Source organism: Onychostruthus taczanowskii, unplaced genomic scaffold (assembly GCF_017590055.1).
Source record: "Onychostruthus taczanowskii isolate IOZ18803 unplaced genomic scaffold, ASM1759005v1 scaffold5, whole genome shotgun sequence".
Classification (NCBI taxonomy): domain Eukaryota; kingdom Metazoa; phylum Chordata; class Aves; order Passeriformes; family Passeridae; genus Onychostruthus; species Onychostruthus taczanowskii.
The window spans coordinates 11,290,382-11,313,006 of NW_024502568.1; the positions used below are offsets into that span (position 1 = coordinate 11,290,382).

The 22,625-nt window shown below is 43.1% G+C and overlaps 1 protein-coding gene across 1 annotated transcript; it reads left to right on the forward strand.

Annotated features, from left to right (window-relative positions):
- Positions 1-4,171: 4,171 nt before the first annotated feature.
- HABP2 (hyaluronan binding protein 2) lies at positions 4,172-22,506 on the forward strand. The gene is made up of 13 exons (XM_041415536.1): positions 4,172-4,306; positions 8,268-8,304; positions 13,252-13,377; positions 14,473-14,580; positions 15,000-15,116; positions 15,442-15,561; positions 16,202-16,373; positions 16,799-16,887; positions 17,023-17,254; positions 18,127-18,272; positions 18,610-18,744; positions 20,247-20,392; positions 21,256-22,506. Exons 1-13 carry the CDS (start codon positions 4,172-4,174, stop codon positions 21,430-21,432), a joined length of 1,740 nt encoding a protein of 579 aa, XP_041271470.1. The 3' UTR covers positions 21,433-22,506.
- The last annotated feature ends 119 nt before the right edge of the window (positions 22,507-22,625 follow it).

The window sequence follows — 22,625 nt, forward strand, 5'->3', positions numbered from 1 at the left end:
TTAGCTTGGCCTCAAAAGACTGTGGCTTGTCTGAAAAATCATAGGCAAGAAGAAAAAGCTAATTTCAAGAAAAAAACAAGGATGGTTGACAGTGCTTTGACACTACAGGTTCTTCCTCTGGTTATTCTCGTAGGGACCACATGTCCGGGCGTGAGTATGTTTTTATTCTCCCTTTCTTTCCATGTGCCAGCTCTGCTGTATCTGCATTTCAGGCCACTGAGGAGACCAAGTTAATGCAACATAAGAGGGAAGCCCCATGGGTTTTTTGAAGCAGACATCTACAGTGTCAAGGAATGTCTCTCCTGGGTGCACTGAGTGGCCACACCACTCCTTGTGGTCTGTGGTGGGGAGCGTGGTCCCTCTCCTGGCCCTGGGCACTAAGAAATGCTCCAAAACCCTGAGCTGCAGCACGGGCAACTCGTCTTAAAATCACAGAGTGTTTTGGGTTAGAAGGCACCTTAAAGATCACCTTGTTCCAACCCCCTTGCCACAGACAGGGGCATCTTCCACCAGACCAGGTTGCTCAGAGCTCCATCCAGCCTGGCCTTGGGTATTTTCATGGATGGGGCATCCCCCATCTCCTTGGGCAACCTGTGCCACTGACTCACCTCCCTGACTGTAAAAACTTTCTTCTTTATTTCCGTTCTTCATTCTGATGGGACTAAATGTCTGATTAAACAGGTAGGCCCTGCCTTGGCAGTTTTGCAAACTCTTCTGTAAACGGTAGAAATTCCCCTGGCCATATGTTTTGAATGACTGAATTATCATTGTTGCTAACGTGGGAGGAAGGTTAATAGCAAAATATTCAACACAGCTAGGGGTGACCAAAGCTCTGCTCTTGCAGAGCTTGATATGCTTTCCTACATCTATTCATCTCCTCTTTAAAGACTGGAAGAATGACTTGTAATCAAAGGAAAGTTAAAAGTCAGTTTAAAAAAAAATTCTTTTGTTCTTCCAAGCAATCAAGTAGATTTTCTCATGAAGGAATCTGAGGTTCTTTAAGACATCTGCTTTCTTAGTGATTTTTTCCTATGTGTGCAGGTTCATGTTTACTGAAATACATTGCAAAAATGTAAAAGTTTACATGTTTAAATTGAATTCTTTTGGGAAAAATATATGGTGCGGGTGTTTAATGTGGCATAGATTTTTTTTAAGAAGTCTGGGATTTGAGATCAGTGATTTTCACAACTCAGTAGAGTAATTAATAATTAGTGTATCACCAGGACCCATGCCACACTTGGTCCAGTGTGCATGTAGCATCTTACTGAAGGGACCACCTCTAGGGTACTTAAATGCCAGTTTTACAAACTTTGTGGGAACCCCATCTAATACAAATAAGATCGTCATGAATTTGGCAGTGGTAATTCATGCTCAGTTAGGAAGATGTGGGGCCAGTCTTGGACAACATGAAGTTTTGCCCAGATTTTTTCTAATGAGTCCTAAGTGTTAGATTGATTCAATGCTTTGACAGTCCTAATCTGACTTTGCTTTAGAAATTGCTATGGAAAATGTAGAGTATATCTTCCCCCTGCCCTGAAAATTCATTAACATTGCTAAAATGCAAAAGCAATTCTGCTGTCACTGAAAAGCAGCACGACAGAATATTCAGCAGGCTAGTTTTTAATAAAACATGCTTTTTCTTCATAATTAATATAACAAGGTTTTCTGGCTTAGCACTTGGCATGGATCCCAGGAAAAAAAAAAAAAAAAGGGAATGAGTTGCCATGATGTGACCATTGCATGACAAACAAGTTATGAGAGGATATTTTTGTCGTAATGATTTTTCCTGAAGAAAAAGTTGCACTGAAATATTTTGAATGAAAAGATAATAAATGCTGCACTTTGCTGAAGCCACAGAAAACACCCTTAAATTCATATTTTCATCATTTTCTAGAACTATCTTTATAATTTTTATTTGAATCTGGTTTTAGATGTTTTTATAAGAAATAAGATGATTAACAAATATTATTGGTGAACTATAACAGAAGTCAAACATGGGTTTAAGCAATAGTTCATGCTGAGTCTGTCACAATAGAACAAGAAAACATTTGGACATTCATGGATCTGACAGGTTTGGAGCAGAACCCTAAGACAAAAATTTTCATTCAGTTCTTTCATACTATCTGATAAGAAACTGATTCCATCTGCATGAATCCAAACTATTTCCATAAAAGGCATAAAGCTGTATGGTGAGCACTGAATTTGGTCCTTTAGCATACGTGATGCAACTGCACCAAATATTGTCTTCAGACATGGCAGGTCTTCTTGGGTTGGGGTTTTTTACCCATTTTTCATTCCACTTCTGCTCACCAAGATGCTGTAGTAGAAATGTGCCTGCCATCAAGGTATTTTATGGTTAAGTATTCCTTAATCAGTCAAAGAGAAAGCCAAAGAACTCTGCTGCAACTGAGCTGTGTATCCTCAGTTATCCAGACTTGTATTGAAGCAGCTTTTCTGGAATGCACTCAGATTTAAATGACATGCTTAAATGTTGTGCTGAGTTGGGCTAGAGAAATCTGGAACAGGACAACAGGAAATTGGATCCCACAATACTCCAGTGACAGCTCTTTCTCTACACCCCCCTGCCGCTCCCACTTAACTGTGCTCTAAAGTGATTCAGCACATGTTTGCAGGAAAAAAGTTATTTTTAAATCTACAGGTGTTCAGATCAGACCTTTTCCTTGTATCAGATATCCCTACAAACTCACCATCCCTGGCAGTGGGGAGGAAGACTTGCATGACTCAGAGTAGCAGAGGTGGCTCTTCACTGAATATTTTGAAACTTCAAAAAATTGATGTCCACTTAGTTGTGATGGAAAGTGTTTTGAAATCACGAGCTTTGCCCAATCCAATAACCAAGTGCACTTAGTAGTGGAAAGGGAAGGATAAAAGTATCACGTTAAGATCAAACAATTGTAAAAAAGAAACCCTTATCATAAGAGTCTGTGGAGAGCTCTTGGCCCACAGAAAGCAGGATGCTGTTGCCAGCAGTTCAAGTCTTTCCTTGCCTCAGGCGCTTGGAGACCAACATTTTAGGGTGTTCCAAAGTCAACTCTGTCTGACATCTTTTTCTAACCCCCAGTAGATCCATTCCTGTGGTAAACTCCCACTGCTGCTTCCCTCAGCCTCACTGCAGGGCTGCACCACGCACAGAGGGCTTCACAGCTCTGCTGTGCTGATCACGGTGAAGAGAAGGGAATGCTGCCAAGCCCTCCTGGATTTGGGGCCCATCAGATGTAATGCCCTTCTGCAGTGCTCGCCTAAATTTACCTGATGCAGCAGGAAAGCAACAAAGCCCTGGGAGCGCCCCCAGCTAATTTTGCACCGTGCTCTCAGAGAGGGAAGCGTTCCTCGCTGACCCCCCAAGGCAATCAGCTTATGCCCTGCAGCATGCAGGTTGATATCCCGTGTAACTAAAGGGACTTAATGACTTTGCATAAGCTTTAAGTCTAGCAGTATAACCTGCATTCCCAGTACCGGCTGCAGGAGTGTTTGATAGCACAGGCACTCATGTCAGTGTGACTAGCTGGCTCCTGCAGCCCCTGAAATACATTTTATAGCTTCCCTGTGCCGTGGTATCCGAGGCTGACCCCATTTTCACCTGGGAGCATGAGTGCACTTCAATCACCAGTGAGCTTTGAAAACATCCAGCTGCTACCAGGCCACCACTTACAGAGCAAGGATTAATTTGGAAACTTTGATATCCTGGAAAATGGGAGCAGGTAACTTCTGAGCAGAGGACCAAGCTGGTTTCAGCAGTGCCTCTGAAGGATCTTGCTTTTTTTTTTTCGTATCCCTGTGGGTTTCATATCAGGAGCTACCATGGGAAAGGGTCACCACTAAATTATCAGCAAAATAAAGATTTTAGGTGTGAACTTCTCTGGGACTAGTTGATAAGGAACACACCATTTACTCTGATGCACAAATTGCAGTTCAGTGTGGAGGCTGGAGAGGTCTTGTTACCAGAGAAGTGAAGAACTCAGAGGTTTTGGTGGAATCCTTTCAGAGAATGGTTTCCCAGGCTAAAAACACAACATGTGTTGCATGTGTGCTCCAGATGATAATATGCCCTGCTTTCATTATCCTGCAACCATGGCCTTGGCTGAGAAACACAATGTCATTGCTGGAAAAGCCACTTTCCCTTGAAGTTCAAAGACTGTCACTACCCAAGATGGTTGCAGGCAAAAATCTGGCCGATTGTAAGAGCATCAGAACTGTCGATTCCCTCCTCCTTTGGCAAGCAGCCCAGACAAAGGTTCCTACTGAGAGCTGTCAGCAGGATCAAGGGGTTCACGACGAGAAGGCAGTAGCTGAGTCTGCCCTCGTGGCTCCTTCATGGCTTGTGTCACTTGTGGATGGAAGTTGATCAAATATCCATCTTCATTCTCCAGTTCAACCCCATCCCACCTCCTTCTTGGCTGCAAAGCTGTTACTGCACAGATGAACAAATGAAAGCATAATCTTTGTTTTTTCTGCCACAGAGGCCACTTTGTGACAAGTTGCAGGAGAATTTGCAGGACTTAATGCAATTGAGTGAATAAGCCAATTCCTACCAATGCAGTTTAATACTGGAATTCCTGAAGTGCTTTGCTGCAGTGTCTGTGTATGTATAGAGCTAATTTTGGTCTCTCTTGCTACGCTGTCATGCAAGCTTGAGTGATTACACTGTTTTCTCTGGAAGTCTGTTTTGCATACATGTAAATTCACAGCATAGCCCTGGGTTGTCACATTTTTCCTCTCCATCTCCACCTGATTTTTTGTTGTAGTGATTCATTCTTATTGTAATAAGAGGTAGCAATGTACCCAAGACACAATAAACAGTTCAATTGCAGAATGGTCTTGGCAGCTGTAAATAATTTCGCTTGAATTTGGGGCCAAATCTTCCTGGGTTTATTCAGAAAGAATTGCTAAAGATTAACTGGACATTTTTGTGTGAGAAAGAGCCATAGGATTCCATCCTGTGATAAAGAAAGCTCATGGTTTAGTCATTCCTGTTTGAAATCCACTACATTTCATTAGTCTCTCTTTCTTAAGGAGTTGAAATGGAAAAACTACATGTATGATGTATGTGCAACGTAATTAGTACAAAATCTATTTAGCAAAATTATGAAGGTTCTTCGGAGGAATGAACTTTTAGTGAAGTGCTAATCATTACAGTGACAAAATACAGCAAAGGTGAGGTGAAATTAGGATATTTTGAATTTCACATTTTTTTCCTAGGAGACCTATAAATGTAGTTGGCTCCATAGTCAGCAGCACACTGTACCCATGTAAAATGTCCCTCCTAGCTTTTTTTTTATGAGCATGAAGTAGTAAAATTTAAAACTGCTTTCTGCAAATTCTTCCAGCTCTGTTCCTCATCACTGCAGAACTCCTATGAACAGAATCCAGTGATTTTATTCCCTCTTGAGAGAGCACACAAAGTATCTGTGTCGAGCTGCAGCAATGAGACCGCTTGGTGAAACCAGCCCATTTCTTGCCTCCCCCCTTTGTTCAAATCCTGCTCCTCCTTGGGCTCAGTGTTGCACCTCGTCGGAAGGACAAGATCCTCCTCTGCTGGCCACGAGCAATACGGCACTGCAGGCAGGAGGGGAGGCCCTGCCTTCTCTGCCCCTGCCTTCCTCCCTCCTGCAGCCCCCTCCGGGACCCCCACCCTGTGCCCCCTTCCTGACAGCCTTCTTCTGCATCCCCCATCCTGCATCCCCCATCCTGCATCGCCCATCCTCTGCTGGAGGGAATGAAGGGGAGATCCAGCACACAGGGAGAAAGGAGTGAGCTCTTCCTCCTCCTCTGCTGCACATCACCATGGCAAGCTTCAGGCCACGAGTCAAAAAGCTAAAATTTGGCCCTCTCCTGGCTAGGAGAGGTGAAATTGCTTCAAAAGCAGTGTGGGCTGGTGAGTGGTCCAGGGGACCCCAGGACAGAGGAAAAAACTTCATGCTGAGAAGTCAGCTTTGCCAGATGTTTTGTCCCCTGTGGCTCTGCTGCTGCAGCTTGTGACAGGCACACGAGGAGGGAGAGCTGCAGCACAAAAGGAGATGCAGGAGCCACACAGTAAAGATTGTGTTTAACTCCTGGACTCTCTTTGCTGGGTGTTCCAGAAGCCTTTGTTCCCAGTAATATTTGTACTGTGGCAGAAGACAGAGGCTTTCATCCAAAAGCAGAAATCAAAATCTGAGACTCAGTCACCAGCCACCAAGTCATTGCCTGCTCTGAAGGATGATACTGTAAACCTGCACACTGTTGAGGGCACCACTTTATTGCAAGAAAGAGTTTAGGGTACCTGCCTTTTTGTGGTCAGCTCTACCCATGTTTCGACAGAGCAGCAGGTGAATAACCTGGGAAAGAAAGTAGTGTAGCACAATGCTGCATTTCTCATCTTTCCTATTTCCTTGGGGTATGAGCATTGTGAGACTGTCATCTCCACCCTGCAGCTGGGGAAACCAAGGCACACAACAGTCTGGTGCACCTGATCAGCCTGGGCTGAAACCCTCCAGCATTCCTTGGACTACCAAGGGCTGCCCCCAGTGCAGGGGCAAACTCACTAAGTCAAACCTTTCAGAGCCAAACCCTTTCCAACCCCATAAGGCAAACACCACAGCAGGGCAGCACAGAGATCTGGAGAGCGAGATGAAATGTTTCTTGCATCATCCTGCTCCCAGTGCTGCTTCCTTGTTCTTTGTTTCATCTGCTCCTCCAAAAGAGAGGAGCACACTTGCAGGGTTTGTTTTGGTCTGTGTTTATGGATGAATGCTATCACTAATTGTAAATGGAGCAATTAGACCTTTGCTTTATGTGGTCTCCATCGGGGTCTGGCAAAGGATCTGACGAATGCTGTACCTGCACTCAAGAAACATATACACCAAGGACAGAGCTTTTACAGCCTTCTCATTTACCATCATCTCCACACTCATTCAGGAGGGGCAATTGTGTGAGGATGTGTGTCCTTCCAGCTGCAAAGGATTTAGTTCTGTGTGTGTGTGGCTCACTCAAATGCACCTGGGAAGGGCCTCTGCTGAGTGGTTCAGGGGACATTGCTCTCATTAAAGTCAGTGGGGAAGGGGAGAACTGGAGTTTCTATTCTCCCTGGCTCAAACACAAGAGGGATGCAAAGATGCCTGAAGCAAAAACTCATTTATATATTCCAGAAAATATTCACAAATGTGAATTCTGAGCTTTTTATTTTGTCCTGTTTCTTATTCATTGCTTCTGATTCATTTCTTCTTAGTCTCAACCAGCATTATCTGAGAATGTCTTTCCTCTATATGTAATGTGTGACTAAACAGGGCATATATTTACAGTTAATTGTATCTGTAGCAATGCATAGGTGCACATAATAATTGCATGTGTATGTATGCTATCTTTATTATGTGTGTTAAATTGTTTGGAAATACATTTTACACTCTAAAATTATGTGAAGGATGAAGAATAGCAGCTTCAAATCTCCTTCACACCCACTTTTAGCATGTGTATCCTCGCTGCAGGTGGGTAATCCTGTCCTCAGCTGGGATTTAGAGCAAGAGGGAAAGCAAACGGAAATTGTCACGCTGGGGATGTGTCCTGGTGTAGAGTCAGTGCCTTTCCTTTCAGACAAACCTCACTCACACTCTTCAAAGGCTAAGAGCTGTTTTCCTTCTTATGTTCTCTTTTGTTGCTTGCCCTTGATCGTGAGCCAAACAGGAAAGGCTGGAGCCACAAATTGGAGGTGGGACACATGGCATTTCCTCCTGGAGGGTGACAGAAATATTCCCCTACATCCAAAGATTGTTAACAGCCTTCCAGCTCAGGGGTCCAGGTCCCACTGGGTTAACCATATGTAGGTCCTGGGCCCAGCTGCACTGCTCAACATCCACTCTGTCATGCCCAGGCACCTCCCAGCCTCCAGCTTTGGCAGCCAGCTGGAGCATGGCCTCTGTCAGCATCTCAGAGAAGCTGGACAAATAGCCAGCGTGCCATCACCTCATAAGTAAAGAGACAACTCATTCAGGTCAGGTTTGCCCCAGATCAGATCAGCCCAGCAGCTTAGGCTGTATGCTTGGAAAAGCCAGACCTCTCCCATGGGTTGTTGACATTTTGTTACCTTTTGCAAAGAGCTCTAAAAATCTAGGTCAGTTAGCTCCAAAGTTGGAAGGGGAAACAGCCTTATCTGGATGTCTGGCACTAGGGGCAAACTGAACTTTGCACTGTAAGCACACCTCCATACTGGTTTTTGTTTTATCCAAAAAAATGACAAAAAATGACACTCTGACCTTTATTATCTCATGCAGGCTTCCCATTTTTCCTTCTCGGCCAACACGATGCTAGGTAAGTGGTTTCAGTTTCTTCATTTCAACTTCTGCCTGCCACAAAACTGAGAGGCTGGCAACCTGGTTCATCAAGACCCTTCACTAGTGCCCAGTGCTGAATTATATTAACATCATGGAGGGCCTTGCTGTGCTTAAATATGATCTGTGATCAAGTAGAAAGTCTGATTTTGGACAAGTAATATGGTGAGTGCTTTCAGGCCTCCACATGTGCTGTGTCAGTGCAGGAGACAATGCTGCATCACATCCCAGCCAGGAGTGTGTCTGACACACTGGAGCCAAAAACAGAGGTCTAGCAGCAGTACCAACATGCAGCTGATCACAGGGCTCTCCTGGACCGCACTTACAACTCCCAATTCTGTCCCTAAACAGGACTTTGCTGCCACTCTCTGCCTTCATGTGCTTTGGGGAGCTGTAGGTGACACAATGGCCCATGGTCTGGAGGAGAGGTCACGGTGCTGGGCTGCAAACCTCACAGAAGGATAAGCAAAGAGCATAGCTGGGGATCAAAACTGGAGCTCAAATAAATGAAGGCTGACTTTCCCTTGCAGCATGCAACTAACTGTGGAACTTATCTCTGCAAGGCTTTGTCCCAAGTGCTAGAAGATTCAGAAACAAGCCCATGCAAGTAAAAATCGTTAAAGGCTGTGTCGCATTAAGATGTTGATAAGGGAAAAGCTGTGATGAATATTGTGTGAGGATGTGTAGGATGTGTGAGGATTTGTCTATCCTTTCACAGCCTACATGGTACATGTAGAAGATTATGTTTTTATTGATAAGTTTAGTATTTTTGCAGGTGAGCCCTGCTCTTTCTTCTCTTGATTTCAATGGCTGAGTTTATAATGCATATCTAATGAAATATTACAATATTTTTTCCGATTTTCCTGAAAAAAATATGGTGGATTTTAGTATGCATTCATTATTAATCTGCATTCCTGTTCATTCCAGTGGTATTTGGACTTTCAGGTCAAACTAGAAATCTTGTCACCCATACAGCAGTGACCAAATCAATGTTGCTGTTCTAATAATGTGTATAGAAAACAAATTTCCAAATAATTTTGAGCTCAGTATTTGGGTTCTGCAAATATTTGGCCACAGTCATGCACTTGATTCAGGGTTTACACAACCTTGTGCAAACTGTTGATCAGCTTTTTGATGGTAGCTTATCCCTTTAACAGTTTCTTAACTCATTCCCTGCCTTATGGTGTATGGTCCTTACATCTGTCCACCCACTGTTCCTACAATCTCCTACTCCCCATCCCCCTTAAAGTCTCCATTCCTTCAGCCATCATGAATCCCCTTCACCCTGCATCCATCCCTCTGAGGAAAAAAGTGCTGCAAAACTGCTTTTAAGTAACAGCTACAAAACTATTTGAAAGGCTTTCTGGCTTTGTTGTTAGCTGGTCTCCCTTCTTTCTGAAGCTGCAGCTACTCCAAGCCACAGCCTGCTTGGAAGGGAGGAAATACTGTGAGGTCTCATCTCTGCAGAAGTAAATGGGGAATATCTCATTATTTAAAATACAGTCAGGATTTCAGCCTCATAAAAATAACACTGCAATAATCTCAGAGCTGGGGACAAAAAGTGTTTAGGGGGGGTGGTAGGAAAACTCATCCTGCTTAAATTAGGCCAGATTTCAGTCAGTCTCCAGAGGTTCAGAGAGCTTGAATAAATGCTGGGTACTTTCTGGCCCTCTTGATGTGTGTTGGCAATAGGCTTTAACTCTGCACATCACTCATCTTGACAACTGCAGTCCAACAAAGTTACCTCGCAATTCAGGTCACCCGATGGCATCCTAATGCATCACTTTCCCACTTGGAACATTAGTCATCACTTGATCCAGGGAAGGTTTTGAAAACAGTGTGACTGTCGGCATTGGGGTATCTGTTCTCTCCGTAACAGAGAGCCCATGTCAGCTAATGAACAAGGGGATATTGATCAGAAATCCATTGCTTGATTGACAGCTCTTGGCAATGTGAAAAACTGCAGATGAAAGCTTGCACAGTTTAAAAGATCACCCAGACCTCAAAGCTGATTTGAAGCTTTAAAAGTCAATCTCTGTCTATCAATTATGGGGGGATTTTTTGTACTACACAGAGGAAAGTTATTCTTTGAAAATTTGCATGCAGGATGTCTAATTTAATTTCATGTAATAGTCACATTTCAGTGACAAATGTCAGATCACTGCTTTTTTAAGCATGTTAAGGTTTTTCCAGCACTTACAAAGAATGAACACTCTGATTTAGTAATATGTTTAAATCAACCAGTGTATCAGACTTTGTGCTTTAATTATGTGCTCAGATAAAAAAAAGTGTTGTTTTTGCTTTACTAAACCTATGGCTTGTTATGAATAATTTAAAAATTTGGAATGGGAGCACTTCTTAAATAAGAGATGTGGAAGCCAAATAGTTATTTAGTGTCAAAACAGTGATAAAAAAGAAGACATCTCTTAGTTTGATATCATATGCCCCAGTGAGGGTTTTCTGGTCTTTGTTTTTCACTGCTTCATGCAGCTGGAGATGACACAGAACAGCTGGGAGATGGGAAACATCACTCATGTGACCTGTAGGAGCTATGTCTGTTTCTCAGTTTCATGAAGAGGGACAGCAATGGGGAAAGCAGGGACACTGGTCATTCCTCAGATCTGTTGCACTCTTACATCACCTTGGCTGGTCTCCCAGCCAGTAACCTCAGCTTCCTGACTCCTGTATCCACGTGGGGGACAGGGTACCCAAAAGGCTTTGCTGATGTCTTCTGAGCCCTTTCTACATGCACCCTGAACTCCATGCCTTGACCATTAAATTTTTTGAAATTATAAGTGCCAGGCCCTTGAGGGGGTTGCTCAGGGCTGCCTGCTTTACCTCAGCCCTGGCTACCTGAAGCTGCCCTCATCAAGGCTGCTGGGTGCCAAACTCAGCCGGTGTGCTATAGTCTCTCCCAAAACCACCCCATCAGTGCACATGGGGGGTTGTGCCCCCAAACCTCTCAGAGCCACCAGAAGCATGTCTTGCAAAACTTGAGTTATGTCTTGGCCATCTTGTTTACAGAAGAGCTTAACTTAAAAATCATTCATAACATGTTAAGTAATTACATAAGTGCTCTTAATAAATGAGTAATCTGTTGCTGAGAAATCATGCCAAGCAAAAATCAAGTGACAGTAGCATAATTTCTTAACACACACAGAGCAGTTGGCTTAAAAACCAGGACAGATGATTCTACTATGGCTTAGCTATTTGTGCTCATTCAGGGCACTAATTTTTCCTCTGTTGACTCAGGAGAGTCCTCTGTAAAGCACAGTGGCATGTTTGCAGTCTGCCTTTAGCAGCCGTCGCTCCCCTGTTCATCCTTCATAACTTTAAGCAGATATATTTTTCCATAAAAAAGGATATCCCATTCTTCAGACAGCATCTGTGGGATAAAAGCCAGCATGCCCCTCTAAGATTCTGAAAATAAACAAGGGATACAAAATCAGACTACTTCAGACAGTTCCCTCAACCTCAAGTCGTTTGCAAAATCTCCTCTCCAACAAAGTGAACTTGGAGGCTGAATTTCAGGCAAAACTTCCTTTTTGTTTTTCTTCCTTAACTACATCACATTAATTTTAATTTTTTTCAGTGTAGACAATGTCCTTATCTTTCAGCAAGATCCTTCTGTTCCTCAGCAAGGCGTACACTTCTGCAACACTTGCACATAGTAAAGACTCGGCTCCTGTGGAAATAATGAGCTGAGGAAAAGGAGTCTTGACTTGACATAGCAATAAATGAGGTGAAACTTTCCTCTATTTTTTTTCTTTTTTTTTTTTTCTTTTTTTTTTTTTTTTTTTTTTTTTTGGTGAGAAACGAGAGTTGGCATGTAGGAAAAAAAAAAGGAAGAAAAAAAGATGGTTCTATTTTAATATGAAATATAAAACACCCATTGTACAAACGTGGAATTTCTTTCTTTTTTTTCAGAAGCAAAGAAAGAATAAAGATAAAGGCTGCAAGTGAATGAATGAGGAGAGAAAACTAAGATAATGCAGTCGATAATCAGTTCAAGGCAGAACATTATCCATGGGGCCATCGGTCCGGCCCTAGGGGAGAGCTTTTTAAAATGTCTCTGTACGTAGCTTAGCTTTGCTCATTACCATAGCTTATCTTTGAAACAGTGGAGTGGCTTCCACTGGCAAGAGCTGTACCTGTGCAAGGAGCCTCCAGTCCCCTTTAATCAAACAGGCCCTGCATGGCTGGCAGAGCCCCGCTCCCCGCAGGCTCCATGAGGGCTCCTGTAGGCCACGGGCTGGCACAGGCAGGAATGGGCCCCTCAGCACGCGTCTGCAGTGCCAGGCCCTCGCTGCTCGAAGGCTGCTTTGTAGTGAGAAGTCACAAAGTCGTTCAGGTGGATGGCTCTGTTCCCCCTGGTTGCTCTCGGGATGGGACTCTGTGTCCCCGCACACAGCAGGGCCCCTGTGTTGGGGAGGGCCCTGCCTCATTCTGCAGCAGCAGTGGTGATGGTCAGCAAAGCAGCTGGACAAAGAAATTCCCTTCTTCTTATAGGAACCTTAATCTCTTTTTGTGCTGCTACAGCCTCATCATCTACCCTGGCTGTGGTACCACACTCCTTATGCCCTTGCCTGGAGAGCCCTGGCCTGCATTCCCTCTGGGGCATCCTGGCTGTCACCAGAGGAACCAACTGGGCAGCCAGAGCCTCTGTGCCCTCCAGGAGCATTCTCGAGGGCAGCCCTGGGGCCACCTGTGCTCAGGGTGGCCATGCTGAGCTAGGTGAACTCTGCCTATGCCAAGGAAGAGCTGAAGAGCATTTTTGGTGCTCAAGATGGTCACTAAACCCACTGACATCCCAAATCAGCTGAAAGGGAAAAGTACTGTCCATCTCAGAAATAACTTCTTTAACAACTTGTCTCCTTCCAGTTTTAATTCCTCTGTTCTTTCACTCTGTTCTCACCCCTCCCTGCAGATGAGGCTGATGACTATGAGGACTACTACTATACAGAAGCGAAGCAGGACACCAACCTCCAGAAGGCGCTCCCAGAGGAATTAAGCTGGATGGAGACATCTTTAGGTGACACCGTTTACATGGAAGGTACCTGCCAGGAGTGGGCAGGAAGGCAAGGAAGGGGTAAAATCCCAACCCTGTGCTTGAAGCATGAGTGTGGCAGGCCTGGCTGCCAGCCTGCTCTCGAAATGCCTGCATCAAAGGGATGAGTTAGGAGAATCGTTTGCAGTGTTCTTCTTTGTATTTCTCTTGTAAGATTCCTGTGTTTTATCTCCAGGTTTCACAGGATGGATTCTGATCATGCAGAACATTTCTGATTGCTACTACAAAAAAAAGCACAGGCTTATTTGTCTATAGACACTGTAAGATGTAATTGCTGTTTTCATGGGATATATGTTCTGTATTTATGCTAGGAACTAAATGTAGAGCAGGTTTATTTTTTTGGTTTTTTTTTCTTCTTTTATTAGTTGCAGGGGTTTTATTTCCTTTTCATTTTTTGTTTTGCCAAACTTCAGGAGAACAGGAAAGGATCCTAGACATTGCTTAGGGGACTCAGAAGGAGAGGCAGGGAAGTTGCCTGTAACACTCTCCAAGTCATCCCCTGGTGCAAAGCAGCAGAGCTGACTTTGGGCTGTCTCCAATACCAATTGCTCCTGGCAGCCTGGACTGCAGTGGAGATATTGAGCACAGTGTAAGGAGCAGCACACAAGTGACTTTCAGCAGGTGCCAGCTCCCTTTAGGCAGAGCCACCCAGAGGTATGGTAGAGTCTAATGGTGGTGGATGGCTTTTCCAGTGGAGATTTAATCCTATATTCCAAACAGGACATTGCCAAATCCACATCACTCCAGACTCAGGGCATGAAGGGAGACAGCCAGAGGCAATACCACAGAGACAAATCTATCTCTGATCAAAGGAAGGGACCTGCCCCATTACAACTCTGTAATAGGGCAGGGGGAGTAGAGGATGTCCAGACCCAAAGCTATGAGCCACTGCATCTTGGAATAAACTCTGCAGCAACACATACCACTCCTGTGGGTGCTGAGCTGATGTAAAAGCATAGCACTTGTTATGCAGGATGCTGTGCCCAGGAAGACAGACTCCTGCAGCCACAAAAAATGCAAGAAGAAAAAGCAGGTGATGAAGGTTGAGATGCTGAAAGATCTCCATCCTTTCCTCTGCAGACTCATGCTCCTCCAACCCCTGCAAGAATGGTGGTACCTGTGAAGCCAAAGGAAGTGACTTCAGCTGTCACTGCCCTGAGCCATACGGTGGGACTACATGTGAAAAAGGTAATGGCTCTTTTGCTAACCTACACTCCTTATTTTGGCAGGTAATACTATTGTTGCAACTTTATAAACCTGCTGTTTGCTGAGCTGAGTGTTCTGACAGCCCACAGCAGTCATGTCCATAGTTCTTAGGACCTCATCCAGGCCAAAGTCTGTCTAAAGAGCATCCAATGAAATAAATTTCAGGAGTGCAGAGAGTGCTCCTCTATGCCCTGCAAGGTGGGCAGTGGGAGCTGCTCATTGGTACCAGAGATTTTATTACATAGATGCTGAGAATAAGAAGTGAGACTCCAAGTCCACATCTGCCAAATGAAATCTTCCTAGGAGCTTCAAGGGAAGGCATCTTCCCATGATCCCTGCAAGGGCCCAGCTCTTGTGCACACACAAATGCTGATGATGTACTTTATGTGTGTTTTCTACAGTGGAGGACATGTGTCTGGAGAAGAACTGCCACTTTGGCGACTGCCTGATTATATTAACCCCACCCTATTTTAAGTGCAGCTGCAAGCCTCCCTACAAGAGACCCTCCTGCCAGCTCGGTGAGCACTCAGCTGGGCAAAAATTGTGGTGGGGACAGCACCATGGCCAGTCTGCAATGGGAAATCACCCACTGCAGAGGGTGCTGCAGTGGGTGTAATGTTTCAGCTCCCATCCATGGGCCTGGTCAGTGATGAGTTATGCTTGATTTGCAGAGTGGTGGTTCAGTCACTGGTAAAACCCCCAGAGATATGTGTTTTATAAGATTTCATGAGAACTCAAAGCCAACAGGCTGAGTGGGAGCTCTCCTGTTTCCACTGGGCATGTGAGTGGCTGTGTAGTGTTCAGCACATTGACAAGGCTGTTCTGTATTTTCCACCTTGACAGCATCCAAACAGTGCAGCCCAAACCCTTGCAAAAATGGAGGCACCTGCATACGGAACAGATACAGATCAAAATTCACCTGCAGGTGCCCTGAACATTTCAGAGGGAGATTCTGCGAGATTGGTATGTCACAGCCCCTCAGGGGGAGGGATGAACTTATAGAGAGGCAGGGGCTGGCTTTCCCCTGCAGCCAGACTGTCTGATGCTATTCCTGTAGCATCCTCTGGTGACTTCCTGTCACTGCTCCAAGAGCCTGACTACACTGGGACCCTGAGGACCTCGGAGAGAGGGTCAGAGGAAGAGGCTGACTTCTGCAGCTACTGCTGGCAAAGGGGCTTGAAACAGCTCCCATCTTGGTGTTTTCTAAGTGTGCTTTGGCAAGGTTCCGCTGGTACATAGGAAGTGAGGTCCAAAGGTCCTCAGAGGTTAAACATCACAAAAGGAAGAAATGTCGGGATTTCCTTAAACATTTAAAATCTGATGTAGTGAAGATCCCTGCCCCATTGCCTTGTGACTCCCCAAGCTGAGGGGACTGTTTCTGATGGGTGATATTTGAAGTCAATCAAGGTAGAAGATGGACAGATGTTGGGACATTATTCTCATTTCTGGCCTGTGTACAATAAGGAACATAATTTTCTTGGCCCAGTAGGTACTTCTGATCCTCCATAAAATGAATGTAGGACAATGAAGGGAAGGAAAAGGAACCACTTTGAGCAAAGAGCAACACAAAAGTTATTTTCATAAGAGCATTGTCTTTCAATAGGACCATATGATTGTTATGAAGATGACTCCTCTACTTATAGAGGTAGAGTGAACCAAGCAGAAAATGGCAGGACCTGCCTGCACTGGAATTCCCACCATCTCTTGGACCATCCTTTTAATGCCTTTATGGAGGATGCTGACTCATATGGCATTGGTGAACACAACTTCTGCAGGTACTGTTTTGAAGAAGCGGCTGTAGATGTCTGTATCAAGGAGATCCTTGAGGACAAACTGCTCATGAATTTGAGAAACTGATGGTGTTAAGATCTCACATCTTTTTAGACACTGCCTGCCCATAAAACACCAGAATATTAGAGATACCTTCTCTAACTATGCTGGTATGAGGCTTCCAGAAGCTGCTCTTTGTTTTGAACCAGTCTCACATTTTTCTTATGGCTAAGATAGGTAAGGGAATAGTAATATGGCAGTATTGTATGTCTCACGCAGCCATCTTCTTTGTCAATCTTATGAAATATTATCTTTGTTCATCTCCCATATGGGAACATGAAGCTTCTCCCTAAGAATCCTCAGCTCCTTCATCAGTTTCATGGAGATTTCCTCATTCCCACTGGCTGATTCTCTCAACTGTTCCCTTCAGGAATCCTGATGAGGATGAAAAACCCTGGTGCTACGTCAGGAAAAATAATGAAGTGGATTGGGAATACTGTAATGTTTCACCCTGCTCAGGTAAAGAATTAGAAGCAAGTGATTTGGCAGCATGGTGGTCTAGGTGGTCTAGAGCAGCAGGTGACTCCCTGCTACTCAACTCTTCCAGTCTGATATTATCTCTGAATTATACATCTGCTGTCTCTTCCAATGCAGCTGAAGAGACCCCAACAGAACCCCCTACAGACCCCACTGAAGTATTCCAAACATGTGGACAACCAGAGGTTCGTAGGACAGTCAAGAAGATCTATGGTGGATCCAAGGCTACACCTGGAAAACATCCTTGGATGGCATCTCTGCAGAGACCCACTCCAGATGGGAATAAACATTTCTGTGGTGGAGTGCTAATTAAATCATGCTGGGTTCTTACTGCTGCACACTGCCTTGAGTAGGTGCATGTCCTATCATTAGGGTAGATAAAAGAACAAAAATCAGGATGGTTAGTAAAGGCAGCTTGGTATCCAAATTAGTTGCAATCACAATGATTGTTGGGAGTCAAATTGAAAGGAAAACATATATGTGGACAGAAAAAAAATGAATACATACATAAAAATATTTATATACTTGAAAATGGTGCTTACTGAAATAACAAACAGGCCCCACTCAAACAAAATGAGCTAAAGAAGTTGCGCAAGAGTCAAAAAGGAGGAAAGCAAGGAGGAAGATATTGCAATGTGCAGAAGAAGAACTCTATGCAAACCTCAGGGGACATTGGGATGCCATGAGCAACATCACCTATTACATCAGAATTAAGTTCTTCAAAACAGTCAAAATATGCACTTAGCTTTAATTTTTTTCTGTGTCAGCTAGGTTAGAATATTACATTTCCTCGAACATTTGTATTGAATCATTTGGAAACCACCACCCTTTTACCACCAAACAGGTAAATTACACGCTGAAAATAATTTCAACACATATAATTTTAAATATGCTCAGACAATAGCAAGCAACTCTACTGCCATGGCTACATGAACTGCCCCTTGTCATCACTGCCACAGTGATGCACACTGCTCCTCTGCCCTAAAATGCAAAGAAAGTCATGTACTTGCAGATTTAAATCACTTTATTTCATGATTGCAACAAGAGAACATGCATTATCCACTGCTTTCCTATCTAAGCCTTCCTATTTTACAAAATCTTGTGGCCAAGCTTTACAACTGGAAGAAATATCTTGACTTCTTGTTACTAAAAGTGCAGGTTTACACCACCACTGATAAAAAATGTCTGTATATAAATGACTTTTTTTTTTTTTCTCCTCAGAAATGTAAAAACAAAGATCCAAGTAGCCCTTGGCAAGCAAAACCTCAAGGAGAAAGAGGATCATGAGCAAATATTTGATGCAGTGCAAATAATTTTACACGGCAAATACAGAGAGGAGGAAGGTCATGCCCTATACAATGATATCGGTAAATCCTTTATTTGATACTCACCTTGCTCACCTCCAACTTTTGTTGTTTGAAGTGTGTCTCTCCCACTAAAATCAATGTAAAATTCTCATTGATACTATGCTCTGGAAATAATCAAGCCAAATTATGATTTAGACCCGTTTGAATCTTGGGATGTAAATTGTGATGGGCAGGCAGAGGTCACTGCTCAGGAGGAGCCAAACAAGGGGAACAGGTCCAGCATAGGGGGGCAAATGGGATGTTGAGTTTATGCAGCTTGGCAGGGTAACAACTGCTAAATAGTTAGGGATCAAAATTAGGTCAAAATATTTTTGTTATTGTTTAATCTCCTCTCCAGCACTACTTAAACTGCAGCCTGTTGATGGTTACTGTGCAGTGGAAACAAAGCATGTGAAAATAGCATGTCTCCCAGACTTCTTGCTTCCTGCTGGGACTTCCTGCTTCATTTCTGGATGGGGTGACACAGAGACAGGTACCTGTGGGCTAACTGGATTTTGGTGGGTATTCCAGTGGCAAGGTTTGCTGCTACTTTCAGTAGCAACTGCCAGACCCAAATAAGGACCTAGACACTGGTGAAACCATGGAATTCAAAAATAAAGTTAGCTAAACCATGCCATGCAAATTACTCATTAGCAGAAAACTCCAACTGCTAAATCAACCAAACCTGACAGAGTTCTGATAAGATGCCTGATGCATTTATTAGCCTGCCATCCGACTCTCCATGTCATGGTTTCATCTGAAGCCAGCTGCAGAAGCAAGGAAGTATCAAGAGAGGCTGTAGTATAGCTTGTGTGTTTCAAAACAGCACCAAGAAAGACAGGAATTTTCACATGGTTTTCCAGCCCATTGGGTCAGATAAAGCTTTTTGGAAGCAGCATCTGGACCTTCAGATGTACTGAAAAATAAAAAAATCTCAAGCTTTTCAAGTTCAACCAGCTCTATCCAAAAACCTTTCTTGCCCATGGTAAATCCTAAGGGGAGAAATTATTATGCTTAGAAAAAGATAATGGCAATTTTCTGAAAAATGCATTTTCTCATGTTCTGATTGATGTGGTACTGTGAAGCAGCAGAAGGAAAACCTGTCACTGAGGCTGCAGTAGGTGGTCCTAGTGCTTAGTGACTGATACAGCCAGATACAATCCATGGGACTGAATTCTCCCTTCATATAACTCCCACTGAAGTCCACAAGAGACAAGTGTGTTCATTTGATCAGAATGCACCAACAGAATTTAATGGACATTTTTTTTAAAGTTCCAAATAAAGTCTCTCTTAAAAAGGGTAAGGGGGATTTTATGGGTTTTTCCCCCCCAACAAAGAATATCAAGTACCCTGTACGTGTTCAAACTAAATGGCTCCTTCTTTGAGCAGAGCTATTATTAGCATTTCAGGAAATCACTGCAGAAATTGAATATTTCCTGAAACTCAAGCAGAACCAAACTTATAAACCACCTTTAATTATCTACAGATGTAGTACTTTGAAACTAAGGCTATTGCCTTTAGATGTCAAGTTATGTCTTTAGATTCACTGTAATTAATCATTGCCCTTAAATATTGTATGATTTTTCAGTTTTCATCTGTTTCATTAGCTTGCATGTTAAAGCATCTAATAGTACCAGTCTGAGAAGTGCTGAGCAGCTCAAAGTCCCATGGGGACCTCTGGGAGCTGCAGAAAACCAGCACCTTGGAAAAGCAGGATTACACAGAGAGAGCTGATTAGACCCAAATTCTGAATACCTGACTTAACTTTTGTTTAGACAACAACTCTGTCCTGAGTGAAACTTCAGGCTCCAGCTCATTGGAATCTTATCATTTCATCCAGATAGTTCTTTCCTTCCCAGGCTAGCACATGCATCGTCCCCCCTTCTCTTCCCCCATCCCATTTGTTTGCCAAGCAAGCTTGTATTTTGAATAAAAGACAAATTATGACAGGAATGGGAAGAAAGTGATTCCATTTTTTTGGTGCACATCCCATAGGTGACATATCCCATCAGCTGTTAGACGCCAATGTCAAGCTGATTTCACAGAGGAAATGCAATGAACCCAAAATACATAATGACAAACTGGATGATAGCATGTTTTGTGCAGGAAATCTTCGGAAACCTGGAATCGATTCTTGTCAGGTCTGTTGTTTTTTCTGTATTTGAACACTAATTTTTTGTGTAAAGAGTCAGGCTGTGCAGAACTTTGGCAATGTGCTGCACATGTACCTGTTGTCACATCAGTGTATTTCAACAGTACACTTTGAGCTGTACATCTTTAGAGCTTATATTGCCACTGTCACCTACAGGCAGATCTTGGAATCAAGAGACTTCCGAGGCAGTTTGCCATAATAACCTGAAAACCTGTTCTTTTTTTCCCCTCAGTTTTGTTATGGCCTCTACCTTGACTGCCAATTCTAATCTGATTTTCACTATCAGAGCTATGACTTGCAAGGAGTCAGTATTGATGTTTCTTTTCATTACAGCTAACACAAACGTGAAACAAGCTCATACTTATACCATTGAAAGGTAGGAAACAGTTTGTACAACACTTCCTAAGGTGCCAATTACCACTGTAAATAATATTTTGCAATAGAAATCAGAAGTAAAATATGAAAAAAATGCAAGTAAGCAACTCAGAATAAGGCTGTTTTGAGGAGTGTGAGACAGCTTAAGTTTTCATTAATGCCAGGGATCACATCTTTATCTTTCTGAGTTCAGGCTCTGAATTCCTGGTACTTTCACGCCTGGGAAATTTCATGTGACCTTGTCAGATTTATGTCACAGACTGGAAAAAAATGAAAACAAGCATCCAAAAAGTCTGGTATCACTTGACCTGGCCACAGAACTGCAAGTCCACTTAGGGGCTAAGCAGCATCTGATGGTACATCTGTTAGGAAAAAAACCGTAATTACAGCTTCAAAGTCTTGTGATGAGAGAGAAGCATTCTGATTCTGGTTACTATTTTGCTTCATGCTTTGAACATGTGTGCTTTCCTTCCTCAGGGAGACTCTGGAGGCCCACTGACTTGTGTAGAAAATGGCTCCTACTACGTATACGGCCTTGTGAGCTGGGGTGAGGGATGTGGGTTGAAAAACAAGCCAGGAGTTTATACCCAGGTGACAAAATTCGCCAGTTGGATTAATGATGTAATTCAGTCTTCATCAAGGTCACGTCAGTAGGGGAGAGCTTTGGAATGACAAAAGGTAAGATTGAGAGTTTTACTGGTTTTATTCTTTCCCTAAATGCCTCATCTTTGATGAAAAATATTGCTGATATTTTCTCATGGCCTACATGGGACATCCTTCATCACCATCTTGAAAATAGCCTTAAGAGTGCTAGCTAGAATGTCAGTAACACTTTTTCTGTTGTGGGCTTTGAAATAAGCCCACATTTTTTTAGCTAAACAGATCAGAAAGTAAAGCTACTCTATTTTTTCCCCAAACAAATCAAAGGCCCTGATATCATGTTTCTAGATCTGCTTTTCAAGCCATGAAATTTCTCCCATCTCAGCTGCTGCCAGACATTTGCTCTTCCCCTCATGCTCCTGTCTAAGGTGTGTTTTTTCTGCACTCATTGGACCCTGACACCTCAAAGCTATTGGTGTGTGCTCCATTACCATTTTTCACACACATAAGAATCACCATGTGGCTGAGTTTGCCAGATTGCAGCCATTAGAACTTCCTGAGGAGAGAGCATCAGACAGGACAAATATTTTAAAAGCACTTTTGTAGGTAAATAACCACAAATTTCCTTAGTGATGCATTTCAGATTGAAAAACCAAACAAACTTTCAGTACTAGAATTATCCACTTTATTCCTGACGAGAGAATAATTACATGTCATGCTCCAGATCTACAATGGTTTATATGTACTTAACCAGTGAGAGCTAGTAGTACTAAATGCTATTAAAAAAATCTGTCTAAAGCCATTGGATAATTTGAGAGTTCTCATAAGATGTACCTGTCAAATTGTGTAACTTTTGCCCAATGATTCTGCACAGAAATTTGAAAAACAAGGGATTGGTATTAAATCAGGATATAAAGAATAGATTTGTTTGTGAAGAGTCAATTTCTTAAAATAGTAATGTCACTCTCACTTTAATTCCAGGGTTTACAACCTTCTCTAAGCAGCTACCTAATCTGTCAATAGCTACCCCTACTGCAAAGAGTAATTCTGATTTTTTACTTTATAAGGTTTGAAAAAAACTGAAGAACTGATTGAGACCTGAATACATCCTGATAGTCTAGAACAGATTCCCTGATGTCTGCTAGAAGACCTGCCTTTGGCAAGTCAGTGATAATTTTTCTCCCACAGGCCTTTGACTCGTTCATCTCTTAAACCACCTGAATTGTGCTTTTGTACTCTCTTAGGTC